Source organism: Salvia hispanica, chromosome 2, assembly GCF_023119035.1.
Source record: "Salvia hispanica cultivar TCC Black 2014 chromosome 2, UniMelb_Shisp_WGS_1.0, whole genome shotgun sequence".
In the NCBI taxonomy this organism is placed as follows: Eukaryota; Viridiplantae; Streptophyta; class Magnoliopsida; order Lamiales; family Lamiaceae; genus Salvia; species Salvia hispanica.
This window is the reverse complement of record NC_062966.1, coordinates 11,549,121-11,569,963: the sequence shown is the minus strand read 5'-3', so window position 1 is coordinate 11,569,963 and position 20,843 is coordinate 11,549,121. Positions and strand designations below refer to the sequence as shown.

The following is a 20,843-nucleotide window of genomic DNA, read 5'->3' as shown; positions in this document are numbered from 1 at the left end:
CATTTCTATTTTTGACAAAAAGTAATTCTCTCTTTTACTTTATTTTCTCTTACTTTTTCACTATCCATTTAACACACTATTTTTAAACTTCGTAACAAAAAGAAATGCCTCTACTAATAAAGAACGGAGGAAGTACAATATTTTCTTAATTATAAACTGCAACCCATCGGACTGACTAACGATCCTAATGGATTAACCCATTTATCCTGTTTTGTATGAATTGCAAATTGCAGCTTCAATCCACTAATTTTATTGAACTATTCGGATCGATCCATAAATTTTGGATTATATTGACATGCACATGCTTAGGGTGTCTCCGGTGGCGCCCCTCCACTAGCCCTTCCTACAAAAACTGCATGTCACGTCAGCACTAGTCCTTCCCATTCCACTGCCACATCACTAGCCCTTCCCACAATTAAATTAATTCACAATTAAATTAAAATTCACGGAATTAAAATTCGACACAAATACGAAGGGGAAATACGAATATTTCATTAAATAAAAACATACATCATTCAAAAAAAAAAATTACATAGTAGATAGAAAAAAAAAACAAGCACATCAGTGTCCACCCCTCCGCGTCCAAACCTCTTCGATGATATCCTCCTGAAGTTGAATATGAGCATTTCTTTGCCGCATGTCGGCAAATGCGCGCAACCGCTCAACCTCTCCATGAGATACCCCCATGTTCACATTCGCGGTGGCCACGCCGTGGCTTGGACCGGCACCCGTGTCATCTTCGCTGGTCCACTGAGTCAGTTCGTCCCCTTCACTTTCGACAATCATGTTGTGCAAAATGATACACGCGTACATGATGTCGCCGATATTGGGAATATACCACTGCCGTGCCGGACCCCTCACCATCGCCCATCGACTCTGGAGCGCACCAAATGCGCGCTCAACATCCTTGTGCGCTGCCTCCTGCCGGGTCGCAAAGTAGGACTTCTTTGGCCCGATCGCATGCTTGATCGTCTTCACAAAGACGGGCCAGTTTGGGTATATCCCATCCGCCAAATAGTATCCCATGTTGTGCTGGTTGCCGTTGGCGACGAAACTGATGGCGGGACCAACGCCATTGCACTGATCGTTGAACAGGGGCGACGATTGGAGGACGTTGATGTCGTTGTTCGACCCGGCCACTCCAAAATAAGCATGCCATATCCATAGCCGGTAGCCAGCTATAGCTTCAAGGATCATCGTGGGATGCTTGGCTTTGAAGCCGGAAGTGTGTATCCCCTTCCAGGGCGGCGGGGCGGTTCCTCCACTCCCAATGCATACAATCGATGCCGCCCAACATCCCGTGGAACCCGTGCACGGACCCGTGCATATTAATCGGCCGCCCGCGCCTTGAGCTCGGACGCCGAAGATACCGATCCCCGAATATCGCTCTAACGCCCGCGCAAAACTCCAACGGACACTCGACGGCTGAAGACTCCCCAATGTGGAGGTACTCGTCGAACATGTCGGCCGGGCCTCCGTACGCCGGTTGCTGATTGCGGCCGTACACTTCTGTATTGGCGTGTGTCCGGGTTTGCCGGCCCGCATCCTCCCCGATCCTGAAAAACTCGTACCTTCTCTCTAATGCACCAACGATATGCATAAACAGAGGACGATGCATCCTAAAACGTCGGCGGAATAAGGCATCCCCAAAACGCGGCTGCGGAGCAAAGTAGTCCTCATACAACCGAATATGTGCAGCAATGTGGTCCCGGGGTACATGCCGTCGGCGATGGATCGGCCGAGGCACGGCCGCCGCCGCTGCCTCTGCCGGATCCGTCGATCAATCGCCTCTTGCACAGCGAGATCCTATTCATCATCACTATCACTAGCGCCTCCGCCATTACCACCCGCACGACTACTCGCCATTATAGATAATTGAAAAAAAGAGGTTAGAGAGAGAAACTTGTCAACACAAGTGGTGTGAATGAAATGATGTTGGAGGAGCCCTATTTATAGAGTTTTTTTTAAAAAAAAAAAAAAAATAAAAAATTAAAAAATTCCGGACGTCCGACCCGCCACAGTGGCGGACGTCCGGTCGGACGTCGACGCGAGGGGCGAGCCCTTCGCAGGGGCACTCGGGACGGGCGTGGGCGCCCTTCCCGCTCCCTACGGCGGACGTCGCCGACGGGCGACCGGGAGGGGCGCCGATGGAGATACCCTAGGTATATTTATCTTTTATCGGATCCTAAATCAGTATCATTTCAAAATAAATTTTAATGACAAAAGCCCAGGCCCTATAACTAAATTAATCTACTGCGTTGCTCTTTTTTTAGAGGACCACTTTAATTTTGATATTAGTATATTTTTTTATTGCTATTCCATATTACTGCCGAAACCCTAGTTCCCAATTTTAGTTCCAGAATCAATCGACGGGTTGCCACCGCCGCCGCCGCCACCGCGTCACTCAGTAATCGGAGACAATGGCGTCGAAGTATGACCTGACGCCGCGGATAGCGCCTAATCTGGACAGGCATCTGGTGTTCCCATTGCTCGAGTTCTTGCAGGAGAGAGGGTTGTATCCTGAGGAAGATATTTTGAAGGCGAAGATTGAGCTTCTCAACCACACTAATATGGTTGATTACGCCATGGATATTCACAAATCCCTCTACCACTCGGACGATGTTCCCCAGGGTGTGTAATTCTTCGTTTTTACGAAAGAAAATAATTGATGCTATGTTTTTCTTTCACAAAAAATTGGATTTTAGAGAGTTTATGGAGACAGATGTGCTGTGTATTCGGTTATGTGCATTGGTTGATTTTTCACTAATGATTTCCGTAGTACAATCTCGTTTCTTAGAAGTTGTATTGTATTGATATTATTTCAGTTGTTTTTAGGATTATCTGGGTTCCATTTCAGTTCTATAATGCTCTTTGTCCACATTCATTGTTTTTTGTTTGTTTATATGGATTTTACATGGCTTGCTGTCCTGCGGATCACACTGGTGAAGTAGACTTCTTCATATTCTGTGTATCGAGTTAGGTTGGCATGTTTCGTTATCATTGCATATAGTTTCGTTATTGTTGATCATGTCAATGTTGATATATTAATTTTTTAATCATTTTTCTACTTGTACTGAAAATCTTATGCTTTTTCTTTCTGTTGGTTTACTTTAGACATGATTGATAGGAGAGCTGAGGTGGTGGGTAGGCTGAAGGCTTTGGAGGATGGGGCTGCTCCTTTGATTGGCTTTCTGCAGAATCCAAATGCAGTTCAGGAATTAAGGGCTGACAAACAGTACAATCTCCAGATGCTTAAAGACCGCTATCAGGTTGAGCCTCCTTTATCTTGGAAATTATCATGATCCATCTATTTCCAAGTTGAATTTGCTAGGCTCATGGAGACTTCTTGATTGCCTGTTAGATTTATTGATATATCTATGTTTTTTTGTTGTTACCCAGATTGGTCCAGAGCAGATTGATGCATTGTATGACTATGCCAAGTTCCAATTTGAATGTGGAAACTACTCCGGTGCTGCTGATTATCTGTATCAGTACAGAGCCTTGTGCACCAACAGTGACAAGAGTTTGAGTGCATTGTGGGGAAAATTGGCAGCAGAGGTTCTGATGCAGAATTGGGATATTGCACTGGAGGAGCTTAACCGTTTGAAGGAAATTATTGACTCTAAGGTTTAGTTATTTGAAAAAAGATAGTTCCGTTGTAGTTCAATTGTTCACTGCATCATCTTCTGAAGCTTAAAATGAGTATGCATTTGCAGAATTTCTCTTCCCCACTGAATCAAGTCCAAAGTAGAATATGGTTAATGCACTGGAGTCTATTCATCTTCTTCAACCATGATAATGGAAGAACGCAGATTATTGATTTGTTTAATCAAGACAAGTATGTTTCTTGACTCTTCCTTACTTTAGCTGTTACTTTCTGTTGTCTGGTTCAATGACATTTCATTTCAGTATGTCCAAAATTTTCATCTTTTGCACAATGAATCTAAGGGAAATGATCAATTATTCTGAACGTTTAACTTAATTGAAGGTATCTTAATGCCATTCAAACAAATGCTCCACATCTTTTACGGTACCTGGCCACTGCCTTCATTGTGAACAAAAGGAGAAGGCCACAATTTAAGGAATTTATAAAGGTTATCCAGCAAGAGCAGTACTCTCACGAAGATCCTATTACAGAGTTCCTTGCTTGCATCTATGTCAACTACGACTTTGATGGAGCTCAGAAGAAGATGAAAGAGTGTGAAGAAGTAAATATCCTTAACTCTAAATGGCCCTTATTCATTTCTTTGATGTAACTTTGAATGCATATGAATTATTTTTAAATTGTATGATACTGCAGGTCATATTGAATGACCCATTTCTTGGAAAAAGAATTGAAGAGGGAAATTTTACAACTGTGCCTCTGAGAGATGAATTTCTAGAAAATGCTCGCCTTTTCATCTTTGAGACCTACTGCCGCATTCATCAGCGCATCGATATGGGGTATGTATCTGAAATTGTTCCTTCAATGGCTAACTGCTAATTTCCTTCAGTTTCATTGCTCTTTGTCTTGGTTACCTATGCTTCAAATAAATATCCCACTGGCTTCACTTTCTAACTTTGTCAATAATGGTGTCTGTCTTTGTATTTTGAGTCCACATTTAAGTTTTGGATGTATGTAATGTAACTCGGTGAATAGTACTCTTATGGATGCCTGCCTTGCACATCTTTGAGATTGTATGAAAAATATGCATATTTGCTTGACACTTTAAAATAGCCATCGACAACGAAATTCCAGATTCTGTAGTATATGTAGTATATTTTTTATATATGGGCATATTTGCCACATTGAGACGTGATATTCTCTAATACCAGAATCAATTAATCTCTTTTGGTGTTTTGACAGAGTGCTTGCCGATAAGCTGAATTTGAATTATGAGGAGGCTGAAAGATGGATAGTTAATCTTATTAGGACTTCAAAGCTAGAGGCAAAGATTGATTCAAAGCTGGGAACCATTATAATGGAACCCAGTTATACCAATGTGTAAGTTCATTATCACTACACTTTGTGTATCCTATGTTTTCTTTGTCTCTGCATTTGTACTGAAGAATCTTTCTTCTTTTCAGGTATGAGCAGCTCATTGACCACACTAAAGCTCTCTCGACCCGTACCTATAAAATAGTTCACCAGCTTCTGGAAAATGCTCCTGGACAGACAGCACGGTAGACATTGCTCGGACACCACCCCTTGTTTTTTGAATGATGAGTTGGTTTTGTATTGCAAATTATGGATTAACCGTGGATGCAGTTCTATGTCTTGTAATATTTATTTTTTTGCTGAAAAAGAGATGTTTCTCAGATTTTGGGCGATTAATTTGAATAGATTGCACTTGCACTGCATTGTTCTTTGTTGTTTTTTCAATCTAAATAACATTTTGGTTTAGAGCTACTAAACCAAAGGTGCAATTTGCTTGTAAATCTCTATCGGATGTTCGGTTGAATTGATAAACTATCCAATTAAATTAACATATTTGGTGCGATTAATTTGAATAGATTGCAATTGGATTATTAATCAACCTAAAAGTTGGAATGCAATATTCCATGAAAATTCTTCAAATTATGTTAAGTGCTCTTTCCTCTTTTATAAGATGGTGCAGTCCGAACAAATTTTATATATATATATACACCACACCGTATATACAATTCCAAATTTCAATAAATGTTAAAAATCTCAAATTCTACATTTTATAATACTCCCTTCCGCGAATAGGAGTCCCGTTTTTCCATTTTAGTCCGTCCGCAAATAGGAGTCCTGGTTCACTTTTACCTTAAATGGTAATAGGAGTCTCTATTCCACTAACTTTTTCCACCCATTTTTCTTAAAATTTCTTAAATCCCGTGCCGCCAAGGAATGAGACTCCTAATGGCAGACGGTGGGAGTATTGGGTAGTGATAAAAAAAAAACAAACTCCGCACTAACTAAATTCTGAAGCATAATTAAGATTCAAAACACAAGACATTTTTAGATACCAATTAAGTCATTTTGATATCGTTTTAGTTCATATAAGGGGTATGAACTTGAATGAACTAAAACAATCTAAAAATGACCTTTCGATTATGATCTAAAAATAACAAAATTGATGTCTAAAAAGTGACCTCCGTGTTTGATTATTTGATTATATGTTAAGATTTAATTTTTTTTAATACTACCCTTTTCATATTAATGTATTCACCCATTCAAATTTTGGGAAATGTTAGTGCTTATAGCAAAAGCCAAGATATCAACGATTTAACACTGCAATACATGGTTGCAAAGCAGGATGAAAAAGATGAAAAAAGCAAATGCATTTTCCTTTATTTTCACCAGGATGCGAAACCTGTTCCAAAAAAATTCATCTACATTGAATAATTTTTCCAACAAACCACCAAATTACATGTGTACGAATGACCTCAACCATCAATGAATATTGAACAACTCCCTAAGGGAAAGACCATTTGCCATCGCAAAGGGCTCACGGGCAGAGCTCCTTTGCACGAAATGCAACTTCACCAACTCTATTGCATCATCACCTTCCCCTGTATTCTGGATTTCCCAGGTGATGCACCATGTCTATATCTCCATTGTTTACGAGCAATCCTTGCCTTCTACCATTGTGAATGCGGGTAACTGTAAGTTTTGGGGTATGCTTCATACCAGTTCCGTCTGCTGCTGCTGCTGCTTCTTCCTCCTCCATACGATGTGCTGTAAGTACCGGATCTGCCCGACCAACTTCTGTTATAATTTGGAGAACTGTAAGATGTCGATGGACGTCCACAGCTACCATTTCTGTTGCTGTCTCTGTTGTTGTTCCTTATCTCCTCATCATAGCTACCATTTCTGTTGCTGTCTCTGTAATTGTTCCTTATGTCCTCATCTATATCATACTTGGACCTCTGCAAAAGGATCAATATATACATTTATGGAAGACTTTATTTAAGAAAAAAGAATATAGTATCAAACTACGGTTATGTATAAACACTACATATTCTGAATCTTGGAAGAACTTGAAATTCATCTTGCAAAATTAGAAAAATTCCTAATGTATTGATCATTTATATTACCTTGGAAGAATCTGAGAGTACAGCATATGCCTCCCCAATGATCTTAAACAGTCTGTCAGCATCGTTGTGAATTTTTTCGCCGCATTCTTTCCATAATTTTCCGTCATCCCCAGCATCATTCCTTGCGAAGACCTGACCAGCCTACACCAACTTTGTTTTACAACAACATAATCCAACGTACTAATGAGAAGTATGAGAAAACCAGTAAAACCTTGTCCGGATGATGCCTGAGAGCAGCCTTCCGGTAGGCCTTCTTAATCTCGGATTCGGCATCAGATGCATTGATTCCCCTACCGGTGCAAAACCCAAGATCAAAATAAGTATCTACATTGTTATTAGTTGAAATATATGTTCCAACCAGAGCAAAATAGACAGCTTCACAAGCACATCTAATTTCGAGTGAATGGTGGAATTTAAGGGCGTGATGAAAATTATCATGTGATTGTAGGAAAGGAGATATAGTTAGACTTACAAAATAAGGTAAAAATCCAAAGGAAGATCCTTTTTCGCTTTTTCTTCAACAGTAGCAAGACGACGGCGGGCCTTTCTTAAATCCCTAACACCACTGCTTCCGCTTGATCTGCTCTGAGTCTTGCTTTTAGATTGAGTTTCAAGAAGCAAGACCAACCTCTGACTATCATTTAATGCTTGTTTATAATCCCTAATCATTTCATGCAAAGTAGATCTCCTTGAAATTGCCTATATACAAAAACCAATAATAGCTCCTTTAACAGGTGAAAATCCCACAGGATATACCACAAACTGATTCAGCAAGACCAAATCCGTAAATGTACTACTCCATCTGTCCCAACTAAGTTGGGGCAAAACTTTTGTCAAAAGTAATAGTGATTATATGTTTTGTTTTTTGTCAAAAAAGGAAATGACTCAACTTAGTTGGGACATTCCAAAAAAGAATATGACTCAACTTAGTTGGGAACAAGTATGAAAGAATTCCTTTTTTAAAAAGGTTGATGTTTTGTACCAACCTTTGCATAGTCCTCGTCCAAGGCTATAGCTACACTACAATCTGAAATGGCATCAACTATTTGGCTAAGGGATTGGTATGCAGCCGCACGATTGCAGAAGCAGACAGCCATAAAAGCTCGTGATTCAAAACTTTTTGATATGGCAATGGTATAATTATCTATAGCTTCTGTATACCTTCCAGAGTTGAAGGCTTCATTTCCTGATTTCTGTAGCAAATAAAATTAGGAAAACTTTGAGAGCTTTAAATAAATTTCTAGCATGCATGTATTCAAGTAATTAGGGTCCACATTCATATAGAATATAGATATAAAGATCAAATTGATGTTCGACATACTTTTAAGGATAAGAGTTCTCGAATATTGGTGGCTAAAGCAATGGAGGATTTCCCAGATAAATCTCCACACCTACATGAGAAAACATGCAATCAGCATCCCGGATTTATATTATTTACTTAACTGTGGGTTGGTGGTCAACTGAGTCTTACATTGAGCTTATTGGCACTTTCTCTTGTTTTTCAATCAACTCAAGAGCCACATCAAGCCTTCCCTGACGAAAGTGGGACTTACTCTGCAGGCACCACCTCCACAAATTCACATGAGAACTATCGCCTTGATTATCCAAAAGATCAGCACGAAAATTCTTCATGGCAATATCAAGAGTTTGCTCACAAAGTTGGATCACTTCTTCATACATCCGCAACTGTATCAATTAATAACATAATTATGATGACAACCATGCACATCTGAAATTGGGTTGTTACACCAAATCAGATATTTACTTATTAAATAGACCTTAATTGGTACGTACAATGTACATAGCCTCTCCTTTCATCTGAAGCAACCTCTCAGAATAACGGCATGTAGACAAGGCCTCCTCAATGCTCCCAAGAGCCTTGCCTGCCGCATCATCAGTTCCTTCTTGCAAGAGTATGGCAGATTGATGCATACATTCGGCTACTTTCTATTAAACAAAAAAACTGACAATCAGATTCTGACTTACAGGAAAAGAATATTCAAGAAAATTCAGGAGAATCGAATTGCACAGAGCAACTGCAGTCAGACATACAAACAAAGCTAATGTATAAATTTCAGTTTCTAAAACAAGAAAAGAAGCAAGATACAAAGCTATAAAAGGTACCTATATCAACCTCTCAAGGCATTTCTAACATATACATCAAGGCTATCAAAGAATGAATATGGTTCAATTGATACAACTGCAAACTGGAAAACAAACTAAATTCCAAAAACATTGGACATGATATATTACAAACAAGAATAATGATAATAAGCATATACGAAGAAATTATGATTAGTAGCAAAAGATGATTATAGCATCTCACCTCTGCCTTTTGCAGGCTACTAGCAGCTTCAATTGTAAATCTCCTATCCAAGCAAATGCTGTTCTCAGCTCCTAAGCATTTTCTGTAACACTGGATGGCATCTTCAACTTCTCCCAATACCAAATAGCAACTGCAAAATTATAAACATGCAGACACCTCAGAAACTATCAGTTTTCTACGAATAAGATGATAGAACTCTGGATCTATTTCAGCACAATTGTAAATGTACGGAAACATATAAACAGAATTCAAGGAAAGAACTTACTTTCCAGCCCTTAATATAACTTTCATAAAGTCTGGGTCTAGCTCAGATGCTTTTGTACAATCTGCTATGGCTTCCCTCATCCTTGAAAGTGACATTCGTGTGGCTGCACGGTTGCTATAGCAGAGTAAAAGTGGTTTCAATGGGTATCCTGTGGTATCAACACGTGAAACAGAATCGATGCCCATTGAGTAAAGTTCCTCTGCTTTGGAAAGTTTCCCAGCATGATAAGCTTCGTTCCCCCTGGAAAGGATCATATTGTTCAACCACTCAAAATAAAAGCTCATGCATAAGCGTAAAAATCATAAAACAGCGCTAAAATCAAACAGGCAACGAAGAATACCTTATTCTCCATCGCTCACATAGTTCATTAGAAGTCCCACTGGGTTCGAGCTTAACATTTTCTTTTCTTGAATTGTTTCCTTGGATAGTGGGATTTAAACCAACTTTCAATCTATATTTTTTCTTGTATTTGCGTTTTATTGCTGACAGGCCATCCTCTGCAGGTAATGAAGGAGAGCAAACTGAATTGCTCTTATCATCTTCAGGATTTTCCCCATCATCTGATATATTTTTCTGGTTTGCAGCAGAATCAACTTTTAATCCCGATGCAGTATCTGCCTCTGGTGCATTGCTGGCACTTGTATCTTGATACGGTGAAAAATCCATGGGTGAACCACAACCAGGAGATGCATGATTTTGCTGGGAACTGCCTTCCTTAAACATCTGACTCTGCGGAAACAACTGCTGGACAAAGGTTCTTTGTCCTAGCTTTCCATTTCTCTTCTTTGATGTTTTTCCTTTGACTGATCTAAATTTTGTGTTACCTAACTTATCAACACCTAGGAACAAATTGTTGCTCGAAAATGCAAATTTCATATCTGGTGTGATGCAATCTGCATCTGAGCCTAATCCAGCCAGTTTGTCTCTAATGTTGTCATTCTTATCTTTATCAATAGGTGGCACCTCTTGGAAACCATTGTTCAGATTGAAGCCCATTCCAACGGAAGTTGAGAAAGTCCTAGTTGACTTAGAGTTACTCCGGGAGAAGCGACTCAAATCTGGAGTGTTCCGGTTCATACTAGGACAATTCTCATCTACAAAACCAGAGTCCTGCTGGTTGCCTCCAAACACAAATAAATTATCAGCCCCTGATGCAGAATTACAACTAAAATTTCCAGACCTTGTAGTACCCACTTTAGAATCACCAATGTTCAGTTTCTTCATCTCATTCAATATGCCATATGCAGGACCTTGCTCGAAAGAACCACCTGAATTACAACTAGTTTGAAACGTAATATTACTTTCTTCAGCCTTTCCCATGTTCAACTCATTCATCTCACTAACAGGCTTAGTACTTCCACCAGAATTAATGCCTTGTTTGCCTTTCAGTCCTCCAAAAACGAAAACACCATCCACGTGAGACTGAGATCCAATCTCTGCATTTTCTTTCCCACTCTTTCGAAAATTAGGCACATCCACTTTTCCACCAGAGGATTTATTTCCCAATCCTATGTTGAACTTGAAGTCAGTGTTTTCCGTAAACACAAAATTTTCACGATCGTTGCTACTGCCATCACTCACATTGAATGGAAATTTCAAGATAGGGTCGCTAACCTTTTCAGAAGCCCCAGAACTATCCAATTTAACTTTACCCCTTATGTCATGGATTGTGTTTCCTACAAATTTATCAGTTCTACTAGCACCAATTTCAAATTTGACAGCATTAAACTTCACAAACTCATCAGCACTCGAACTCAAACTGGACTCATGCGAACCCTGTTGCTCTAACTTGACTTGTGAAGCTGAGTCACTCGCCTCCTTCATATTGAAACTCGAATCACGACTACACGCACTGTCACCAACACCAAAGACAAACTGCCCACACAAATCCGGATTTGATACCGGGGCCTCCTTACAAGCTCCAAAAACAAAACTCCCAGATTCCTTTTGCCCAAAATTTGAGCTACCTATATCAAAACCAGATGAAATATCGCTCTTTCTTGACTGCCGATTGCTCGGCATGGTATCCTTGGTGGCATCAACCAAGGGCGTAAATTTCCCTGATCCAAATTCAAACAAAGAATTATTCAGGTCTACATCAAAACCAAATCCGTTCCCAAATCTACCCACGCTTTCATTTAAACCACGACCCTTCTCCTCACCTCCATTCGATCCCGTACTCCCATTATTAATTCCGAAAGCACCTCCCAATTTCCCCTCAAAATCTTTCTCCCCACCACCACCACTAAACCCATTCAATCCCAAATCAGTTTTAACACCATCTGGCATTTTCCGCCTCCTCGTCTTCATTAATCTCGGCCTGGATCGGCCCGAAATGCGTGGTTTATCGGCACCGGTTTTCGAGTAATCAAATCGAGCAGCATCAGTCGAAGCAGAAGAGAAATTAAAGTTCCCCCCAGATTCTGAGCTCTGAGCTGAATCAGGTTTAGCGAATCCGAAAGCGGGCTGCGGCGCGATCACCGGTGGCGACATTTTGAAACTCGGACTTCGGCGGGACGGTGGATTTAGGAATAATTAGGTTTCAGATTTGAGATGTTATTCTGTGAATTATGCCGTCGTCAGCACAGAAAACATACGAATGATTCCAGAAATAAAAAACATTTGCTTGAAATGGAAGGGAAGACGGCGAAGTGTTGATTTGGATTTCTACACTTTGCCCCTTTTCTCTTTTGCACCTTTTTTTGGGTTTAGGTTTTGGGGGTTTATACTTATATTTGAATTGATTGATTAGAACGTTGCTATCGCCTACTCTTTGAGGCGTGTTTGGCTTCGAAACAACAACATTTCATTCAATCTCTAAAAAGGAAAAATAAAAATCATTTTTTTATTATATCTTGACATAAAAGAATAGAGATTCTAGTTTCAGGTCCAAAATATCAATATAAATATAATTGTAACGAAAAGCACAAAAATGAAGTAGGTGATTTTAATTTTCAAAATATAGAGAAATTGGAATGATTATCGTTTCGCCGACATTTGGCGTCACCTGAGCGACAACCATGCAGTTGAAGAACACTATTGTCTCCGAAACCCAAGGACAGCGGCGGACAAGAAACTGAAAAATAAATCTGAGCTCTAGTTTTTGAGAATTCTGAGACTTCCAAGTTGGTATTTTTCTTTACATTTGCGACATTTATTGATTACTGTTATCATGTTTGTTGGCGGAAGGGCGCTCTCCTCTTTATTTAGTTAGTTGAGTTGATTCTTTCTTTAGGCTAAAAATATCCCTCTTTGGATGAGTCAAGTATGGATTTTTAGCATTTTAAATTTGCTTCGTAACTTTCTGGGGTTGTAAATTATAGAGTTCGAGAGGTTGATGCTGTGTTGGTTGGAATTGGAGAGAGAGGGTCCCAATTTGTACGGTTAATAAAACAGGGGATCTTTTTTTTTTGAGGGGGTGTTAATGTAGATGGTTTTTTTGGAGGGACGCATGGATCTGATGCTGAAATTGCTAACTTCAGCTTTTGAATTTCCAGTATTTTGTATGGGTTAGAACTGATATTTGCTTATTTGCAGATTGAAAAGTTGTTCTTTGAATTTGATTGACTAATCGCCACCAAGACTTACAGCTTAAGTTGCAATTTGTGACGGAGTTCGGCTCATATCAGAACATGCAAGGTAAACACCGACTTTGTGTCGTGTTTAGCAGTGCATTTCTCTTGATTTGTAAATTCGTCAAAGCAAACACACTGCATTGATAATATTGGAAAAGCTGTAATTTTTTTACTTAGATTAGAGTGGTGTTCATTTGAGAATGATCAAATTGAAGTACATCAATTTTTTTTGTCTTTATGTACTTATCCTTGTTAGCTTTTCTTATGAATTCTGGGATGTAGCTAGTTTATGATGTTGAATTTTGAGGTTTTCCCTATGTCACATAACAAACCTTCATTATTTTCAGTTATTGTCGTACCATTCCATTAAAATATTTGAAAGCATTCGATGCCATGCTTAAGTGTTTTTCCTGATTTTGGTTGCAACATTATGCAGTTGGATATTTTTTAAGTCTTTATGTGCCTTGTTAACTAATCTCACTCTCCCATCAATAGATAACAGAGCATCTGAACCAGAACGACGAGAAGCCTCTGACCCAGAGAATCCAATCCCGATGGAGCAACCTCATCCTTCTATTCCTGCGGAAGTAAATGTGGAAGTTGCTATCACTTCCAATGAAGCTATGCGGGCTGGAGGCTTTGGTGCTACTGATGATAGAGGTATCATGCTTCCAGCTGCCAGCGATTGCACTGAACTTATGGACCATCTTCGTGATGTTCACGGATATGAAGGGTCCAAGGATGGCGACATTAAAGCCACTGACAAAGTTGAAGATGGCGTAACCCCTGAAGCTCAAGAGGCAGTAAATATGGAAGCTTCTTTCTTTTCTGATGATGTGATACGGGCTGGAGGTTTTGGAGCTACAGATAATATAAGCAGCTTTCTTCCTGTTGCAAGTGATCATACTGATTTTGAGGAAAATCTCCGTGATGCTCGAGGTTATGAAGAATCTGAAGAAAAGAGCAGCCGGCCTGGCCTTGGCTGGAAAAGCGAATGAGTCGCTGTTTAGATGTGAACCAAGTATCTTGCTTTTATTGGTCGCTAATAGTTAAGGTTATTCCTATTATAGTTCCAAAACAATTTCCTTGGACGAAGTTATACAGAATATCTATTTCTGCTATCAATTTTTCTTGTTCAGACTTGTAATAGCTTGATGGTGACCCTATACTGGTTTATTGATGCTTGTGAATCTTGATTTAGGTTGCTTAGTTATAACATCTCATATTCTCCATACTTCCATGATACAATTCTAGAACATCTAATGCAGGAAGTCCAAAAATTCAAAGAAGTATGCACATTTTATCTATCTACTATATTTCTTGGCTCTTGACGTCAGGTGATGGGCAACTCTTTGGTCACTGTAGCGCATAAGCTATTCCTCTTCGGAATATCCTCTGCCCTGGAGCTAAGATTGCTAGAGGGTCGTAGCTCACTTTTCTCCTGTAGAAAACTTCCCAGTGGGGGCCAAAATGAGCTTCCCACTCCTCTTCAGTGCTGTAATGGGGCAGATACTGTTTGATCCCAAGGTAAGGTCTCTGGCTGAAACTCAGTATTTTCTTGTTTTGTGATAAAATATGCTCGAGGCCGTCCTTTCCTGTTGATGATGGCATTGCTGATGATAGGAAAGCGATCAGGTAGAAAACGTCATCATCGGGTGTGATCAAGGACGTTCCAGATTTCCACCTGAAATTGGAAATATAATTAGGGCATCAGACAATACTTTTTTCTTCTTATTACCTATTAATTTTGTTATAGAATTGATACCTTGCTTTGTTGACGGGGTAGATGAGGACGGGGCCACTGCTTGTGTCTTTTACTATGTTACCAAAAACTTCTGCGACGAACTCATGAATTCGGCTTTGTGGAACAAGAAGGTTCAGCCATGGGTGTGGCACCTCCCAGAGGCCTTCCTCCCGGAGTTTTACTTCAGACACGTGTACTCTGTCGAGGAAATTGACATAGGAAACCTCCGACATGAAGAGAGTGGACCGTATATAGCTCAGTTCTGACAAGAGAGTGTCAATATCCTGCATAACAGGCAGCAGGTCTAAAGATTTTAGCAGGCTCTGGTATACTTTCAACAACCTGAGTTAGATAGCATGGTACAGATTCTCACCTGATCTATGTTGTCCGACTCTCGAGGATTGTAGTACTTGGCTACTTCCAGGCAGAACAGAAGCTTCCCGTCAGAGTTGAACTGGTCTGCTCGAATTGGATCCTTGGGACTGAAAGATGATCTCCAGTTGTTTAACAAGCCAGTTCTATTTATGATGATGAATCCTTCTACATAGTCAAAAGAATTATTCAAAGATATCAGATGCTCCTGGTCACTGGCGAATGTTGAGAAATCTGAATATAGTGCTCTGATCCATTTAACCTGCAAGGAAAACTGTGTAAGTCAAGAAGAAATTCTTGTGGTTGTATTCGTATCATGTAACTTATCTCACCATTTTCGGCGCAGGCTCTAAGGCGATTCTTGCTTGGGTAATAATGCCGAACTGTCCTAGACCGCCTAGCACGGCGTAGAAGAGATCAGTGTTTTGCTCGTCCGAACATGTCACTACTTCTCCTCTACCTGCACAAAGTAAATTCAGGTTATTAGATGGTCTTCTCAAATTTTGGTATGCATTTTGCTACATGTGATGGTGATATAACCTGTGACAACTTGGAGTTGGTAGACATTGTTAATCTGTGGTCCGTGTCGGAAAGCCTGGCCACTTATTCCGGCATTTGACAAGGTGCCACCAACGGTGAGACGAAGATAGTCTGTCCACGATCTTGGCGTCAGACCTCGTTTGAGGCTCTCATGCAGGATATTTATCCACAGCTCCCCAGCAGAAACGTCGACATAGGGGTGTTTTCCGCCATGGAAGCTCATCTCCGGGGCACGCAGGGACTCCATGCTGATCACAACTCCCCGATATGCCTGCGCCTGGCCTTCCAGCGAGTGGCCGTGGCCCCGTGCAGCAACCTTGAGCTCTGAACTCAGGCCCAAGTCATAGACATATCTCAGGATGGACGAAATGTCAGAAACTGATTTCGGGTGCAAGACCGCAGATGGCATGAGATGGTATCTGTTTCCGAAATCCCTTGCTGCAAATTCCAGGTTCTCAAAAGATATGTGCCCCTCAAACCTCATCTCGGCCAGGGACGAATGCGCAATAGATTCAATGGTTTGAGGGGTGGCAAAAGGGTGATTAGAACAAAGATATTCTCTATTGATCATGAAGCTATGCAAGAAAACTAATATAAGAAGTGCTCTGGTTTTCTGTCTTATGAAGGTGAGGCACTCTCCAAAAACCATCTCGTATTTTTCGAGACCGGGAGCACAATGTAGACAGGTACTTAGCTTTCTCTTTCTTTCACCTTTGTAATAAGGCGTTTTTCAAATTTGTGCTGGACCTATGTTTTGTTCTTCCTTAGTGGAGATATTTATATATACAAAAAAAAGATATTGCAACAAACTATTTCAATATTTGATTGCATCACCTTTTTTGCTCAAGACTATTTGGAGTAAATATATTACTAGTAAACTTGGACCAGTCACTGCTATTCTCACACTTTTTGAGGACTTGGTGACTTCACATTTTGCTGCAAACATGATTCTTGCATATGTCGTGAGTTATGCACTATTTGTCGGATGGTGGACAATGAATCATGTTATTTTCCTGTTTAGGGGGACCCTAGTAAAGTGTACAGTATGCGAATGATCCCCTCGTCCCCTCCGATGATATATTGTGTGTTTGTGTGCAGGTGAGAGTGGTGTAGTAAAAAAAATATGACTGCGTTCGAGTGTGAAAGCTCGAGGCAGCCCCCGTATATTCATGTTTAGGTCTTAGCTTCTTTTGGAAATGTGAGTTTGGCCAACCTAACCTGCCTAATATTTGGTTAACTTTCTTGAAAAACTAGTAATGTAAAGTTTGCCTTATCCAATTGGATGTAACTTGGCATCAGACCGCATCTCGTGCTTCCATTCCACAAGTTTACCTTGTCTGAAACCTCCCGAACACGAACACGAGGAGTTGAAAGCACTATATTGATTGATAGTATTATTTTGCAGGGTGTATAGCTAGTGATGACGACATGTGAATCTGTCCCTTGCCAAATCAAGATGGGTGAAGATCGAGCATGCTTACCACCCATTTCTGGTGGGACAAAGGATCACGTTTTTTAAAGAAAGTCTCTCTTTGAGCAGACTGGGCAGCCGGGGGGGCTTCGAGATTCGTGCCACGGGCTGAGTCTGGGGCCAGGGAGGTGTTCGCGTGGCGTGATGGCAATGCTTGTGGGTAGGGGCCTGGGCTCAGCACAGAATAAAATGGGAAAGTGGTAGATGACAGTTTGAATTGGAGAGACAGTCGGTTAAAAGAAGGTTAGGTCTAGATCATTCCCCACAACCTAGTACCACTTCCAACTCTTTGCAATTATTGTTCTCTTCATTTTCTACATATTCCATTTCCAACATATGCTTTACTTTTTATTCTTATCAAATTCTTAATTAGCACTTTGTGTAACAATGTATCATCAAATAGAACTGAATCATAATTGCATTGTCGAAATTTGAAAAATACAAGATTCTTTTGTGTTTTTGAATATGTACATGCACTTAGCTATTAAAGCTTAATGATATCGATTTTGGAAGATTTTTCCTTATAGGGTAAGTTTGAGATGATGCCTCAAATATTGGTTGTTGAGTGTACCTTGGCATTCTCAACAATAAATGTTGGTACAAATACAACATCTTAGCCAAGAAAGATTACATATTCTTTTGGTGGTATGTTTCACTATTGCATTACCATGTCTATTGTTTGAAGTTTTGCATGTAAATGTAAGATCTTTTGTACTATAAGCTTATAGTAGTTGTACCTTGAGATCAGGTTGGAGAGAGTGACGTCACTTAGCAGATTCTTGTACTTACGGAAGATTATAAGGTTATCCACGATCCATGACCCATCCTCCTTAGCCCTTAGGTTAACCATATCAAAATTGGATTTCACTCCACTTTTTACATTATTCCTTAATTAAAACATAAAACTGCAATCTTCTCCCCCTTCTCTTGCACTATTCATATGTCTAATTTTTTTTTGATATATTCTAATTAAATTTTAAAAAAATGCAATTTAATTAATAACACAAACTTTATTTAAATTTTAAAAGTATTCTAAAAATTAAATTTTGAATTAAAAAATTAATAATAAATTTAGAAATTGTGAGTGGGCATCACATGTGTGTCTCATAGGTCACGAAGGGTGGGGTGTGGAGTGACGTTCCGCGCTCATTCACTCTGCTAAGTGATGCCTATAGCCGTACACCACCTGCAGCGTGTTCCGCGACCATTCTGTCTCCCCGTAATGTGGCATAGCTCTAATAGCTACTTGCCATATAAAGAAGGCACAATTCCACATCCCTACTTTAGGTATACATGTTATTTTTCCTACAATATGCCTTATAAATAGATAAACTAAATGTGCTATAAACCTATATATAATAACTCGAGTTCAGAATGTCATCATTTTTCAATTAGGACTTAGTTCCAAATTACTCTCTTTCGAATATTTGAGATTAAACGAGCCTCTTGATATGTATATAAAAAAGGAGCATTGTAACTGGGAGAATTTGTAATATGCGCCAAGTTTCAACTATATATATGCATGCTAGTTTAAAACATTGCATATTTTTTAGATGGCTGAGGTGTATTGCAACAAGCACACAAGAAAGCTACCTTGTAGTATACACATTTTACTTTTAGTGGTCTATATAAAAGAATTGCAATAAAGTCACGAAATAAATTATATTTCCCACTAATACTTTTGGCAAGTCCAATAATTCGCTCGGCAATACAGTATGACAAAGCCCAAAGGTCATTGTTACGTCTACAGTAGGGATAAATAATTTGGGATTATGCATAACATACGTAGCATAATCATATAATAATTCAACTAATACCACTTTTTAAGGCCGAATAATTCGAAAGAGCCAAGAGCCAAGAGGGTCATAGTCAATAATGTTAATTGATACTCCCTCCATCCTACAATAATCGTCACTCTTATTGTGGGCACGAGTTTTAAGAAATATAAAGAAAAGTTGGTTAGAAAAGTTAGTAGGACGTGAGATCCACTTTTTTATATTGATTTTATAATAAGAGTGAACTACATAAATAGTACCTGATCTTTCACTTTCACACGTAAATGTTACCTTATCTTTATTTTATAGCGTTTTTGGTACCCCATGATAAAAATAACCCTGGGTATCAAATATGAGATTTTTTTGTTATGGAGGATGTTTTTAGAAATTTCAATTAAATAGTACCAAAGATGTGATTTTTTTTTCTTCATTTCTTATTATTTTTCTTCTTTAGTTTCTTCTTCTTTCTTTTTTCTTCATTTTCTTCTTTCTTTTTAGTTTTTTATCTTCCTTTCTTCTTTCTTTTTTCTCCTTAGTTTATGTTTCCTCCTTTTTCTTTTCTCTTCTTTCTTTTTAGTGTTTTATGTATACATCTAATTGTATTCATAATAAATCAAGAAAAACACATCTTATTAAATTAATTATTTAAAGTAATTATATCAATTGAATATTTTTTATTAAATTTATTATACTCATTTGGGTTAAAACACCTATCTAAAAATATTCAACTCTTTATATCGTTACGAATACAATTTACAATTTTTAATTTATTAAAACTATATTGATTAGTTATCAATTTAATATAAATAATAATAATAATTGTTATTATATAATATTATATGACTCATAATTTAAATAATTATACATAATTATTTATTAATTACTATTAGTTTTTATATTATAGCAATAATATTATTATAATAATTAAATATAATTATAACTATAATTATATTTAAGTATATTTGAATGATATTAAAATATAAATTAATTATTAATTTATAATATTAAAATAATAATATTAATATTAATTAATAATAAAGGGAACATCTTTTTTGGTCCATGAACTTTGTCAAAGTATCATTTTAAGTCCGTGAATTTTGAAAATATCATTTGATGTCCGTCAAATATGAGTTTATATCAATCGAAGTGTTTTTTTACTATTTTCAAGTTTTGTCGGATGAAAATACCCTCAATACCTTGAAGGGTGTATATTTTTACTAAACTTATTACATACTCATATTTTTTTAAATATCTTTACTATGTGACGATTTTCTAAATATAATTTGACCTTCAATATTATCACTTAGTTTTATGACATGCAAGAAAAAGTTCATTCTTCAACATTTTATAATTAAATAATTTTAAAACATTTTTGAGGTATGAATACTCGTAAAAATTAATGTCACAATCAATAGATGATATTTGGAAAATTATTTAATTATAAAAAGTTGAAGAATGAACTTTTTCTTGCATGTCACAAAACTAAGTGATAATATTGAAGGTCAAATTATATTTAGAAAATTGTCAAAAATATATAGTAATGATATTCATAAAAAATATGAGTATGTGATAAGTTTAGTAAAAATATATACCCTTGAAGGTATTGTGGGTATTTTCGTCCGAAAAAATTTGAAAATAGTAAAAAGTACTTCGATTGATATTAACACATAGTTGATGGACTTCAAATGATATTTTCAAAGTTCATGGACCTAAAATGATACTTTGACAAAGTTC

The 20,843-nt window shown here is 38.4% G+C and overlaps 5 protein-coding genes and 1 long non-coding RNA gene across 20 annotated transcripts; 3 read left to right on the top strand and 3 right to left on the bottom strand.

The window, feature by feature from the left end:
- Positions 1-1,186: 1,186 nt before the first annotated feature.
- Positions 1,187-1,841, bottom strand: LOC125206279. Its single transcript, XM_048105555.1, has 2 exons — positions 1,722-1,841; positions 1,187-1,657 (listed from the first exon to the last, which is right to left on the bottom strand). Exons 1-2 carry the CDS (start codon positions 1,839-1,841, stop codon positions 1,187-1,189), a joined length of 591 nt encoding a protein of 196 aa, XP_047961512.1.
- A 475-nt stretch (positions 1,842-2,316) lies between these two features.
- On the top strand, positions 2,317-5,340 carry LOC125207817 (eukaryotic translation initiation factor 3 subunit E). Its single transcript, XM_048107315.1, has 8 exons — positions 2,317-2,631; positions 3,115-3,269; positions 3,400-3,627; positions 3,717-3,838; positions 3,989-4,208; positions 4,301-4,443; positions 4,847-4,984; positions 5,068-5,340. The coding sequence occupies exons 1-8, from the start codon at positions 2,421-2,423 to the stop codon at positions 5,165-5,167; spliced, it is 1,317 nt and encodes a 438-aa protein (XP_047963272.1). The 5' UTR covers positions 2,317-2,420; the 3' UTR covers positions 5,168-5,340.
- Positions 5,341-6,270: 930 nt separating this feature from the next.
- On the bottom strand, positions 6,271-12,336 carry LOC125205941. The gene is made up of 11 exons (XM_048105161.1): positions 9,973-12,336; positions 9,633-9,872; positions 9,368-9,497; positions 8,836-8,988; positions 8,513-8,727; positions 8,363-8,432; positions 8,028-8,234; positions 7,514-7,740; positions 7,253-7,331; positions 7,042-7,182; positions 6,271-6,873 (listed from the first exon to the last, which is right to left on the bottom strand). The coding sequence occupies exons 1-11, from the start codon at positions 12,123-12,125 to the stop codon at positions 6,586-6,588; spliced, it is 3,903 nt and encodes a 1,300-aa protein (XP_047961118.1). The 5' UTR covers positions 12,126-12,336; the 3' UTR covers positions 6,271-6,585.
- A 241-nt stretch (positions 12,337-12,577) lies between these two features.
- LOC125205778 lies at positions 12,578-14,638 on the top strand. Of its 3 annotated transcripts, XR_007173839.1 has the most exons (4): positions 12,578-12,761; positions 13,170-13,271; positions 13,703-14,261; positions 14,545-14,638. XR_007173839.1 is itself a non-coding variant. In XM_048104896.1 (3 exons), exons 2-3 carry the CDS (start codon positions 13,265-13,267, stop codon positions 14,203-14,205), a joined length of 510 nt encoding a protein of 169 aa, XP_047960853.1. In that variant the 5' UTR covers positions 12,578-12,757; positions 13,170-13,264; the 3' UTR covers positions 14,206-14,345. The 3 variants fall into 3 exon arrangements, 2 of the variants coding, with proteins under 2 accessions (XP_047960853.1, XP_047960852.1); XM_048104896.1 differs by lacking the exon at positions 14,545-14,638 and having other exon boundaries at positions 12,578-12,757; positions 13,703-14,345; XM_048104895.1 differs by lacking the exon at positions 14,545-14,638 and having other exon boundaries at positions 13,703-14,345.
- Positions 14,418-16,512, bottom strand: LOC125205780 (cytokinin dehydrogenase 1). The gene is made up of 5 exons (XM_048104897.1): positions 15,864-16,512; positions 15,656-15,783; positions 15,325-15,585; positions 14,973-15,235; positions 14,418-14,891 (listed from the first exon to the last, which is right to left on the bottom strand). The coding sequence occupies exons 1-5, from the start codon at positions 16,510-16,512 to the stop codon at positions 14,564-14,566; spliced, it is 1,629 nt and encodes a 542-aa protein (XP_047960854.1). The 3' UTR covers positions 14,418-14,563.
- Positions 14,644-17,653, top strand: LOC125205781. Of its 13 annotated transcripts, none has more exons than XR_007173848.1 (6): positions 14,647-14,734; positions 14,831-15,253; positions 15,359-15,601; positions 15,670-15,958; positions 16,036-16,549; positions 17,269-17,653. It is a non-coding gene; the product is annotated as an uncharacterized LOC125205781 (long non-coding RNA). The 13 variants fall into 13 exon arrangements; XR_007173852.1 differs by having other exon boundaries at positions 15,351-15,601; XR_007173849.1 differs by having other exon boundaries at positions 14,831-15,277.
- The last annotated feature ends 3,190 nt before the right edge of the window (positions 17,654-20,843 follow it).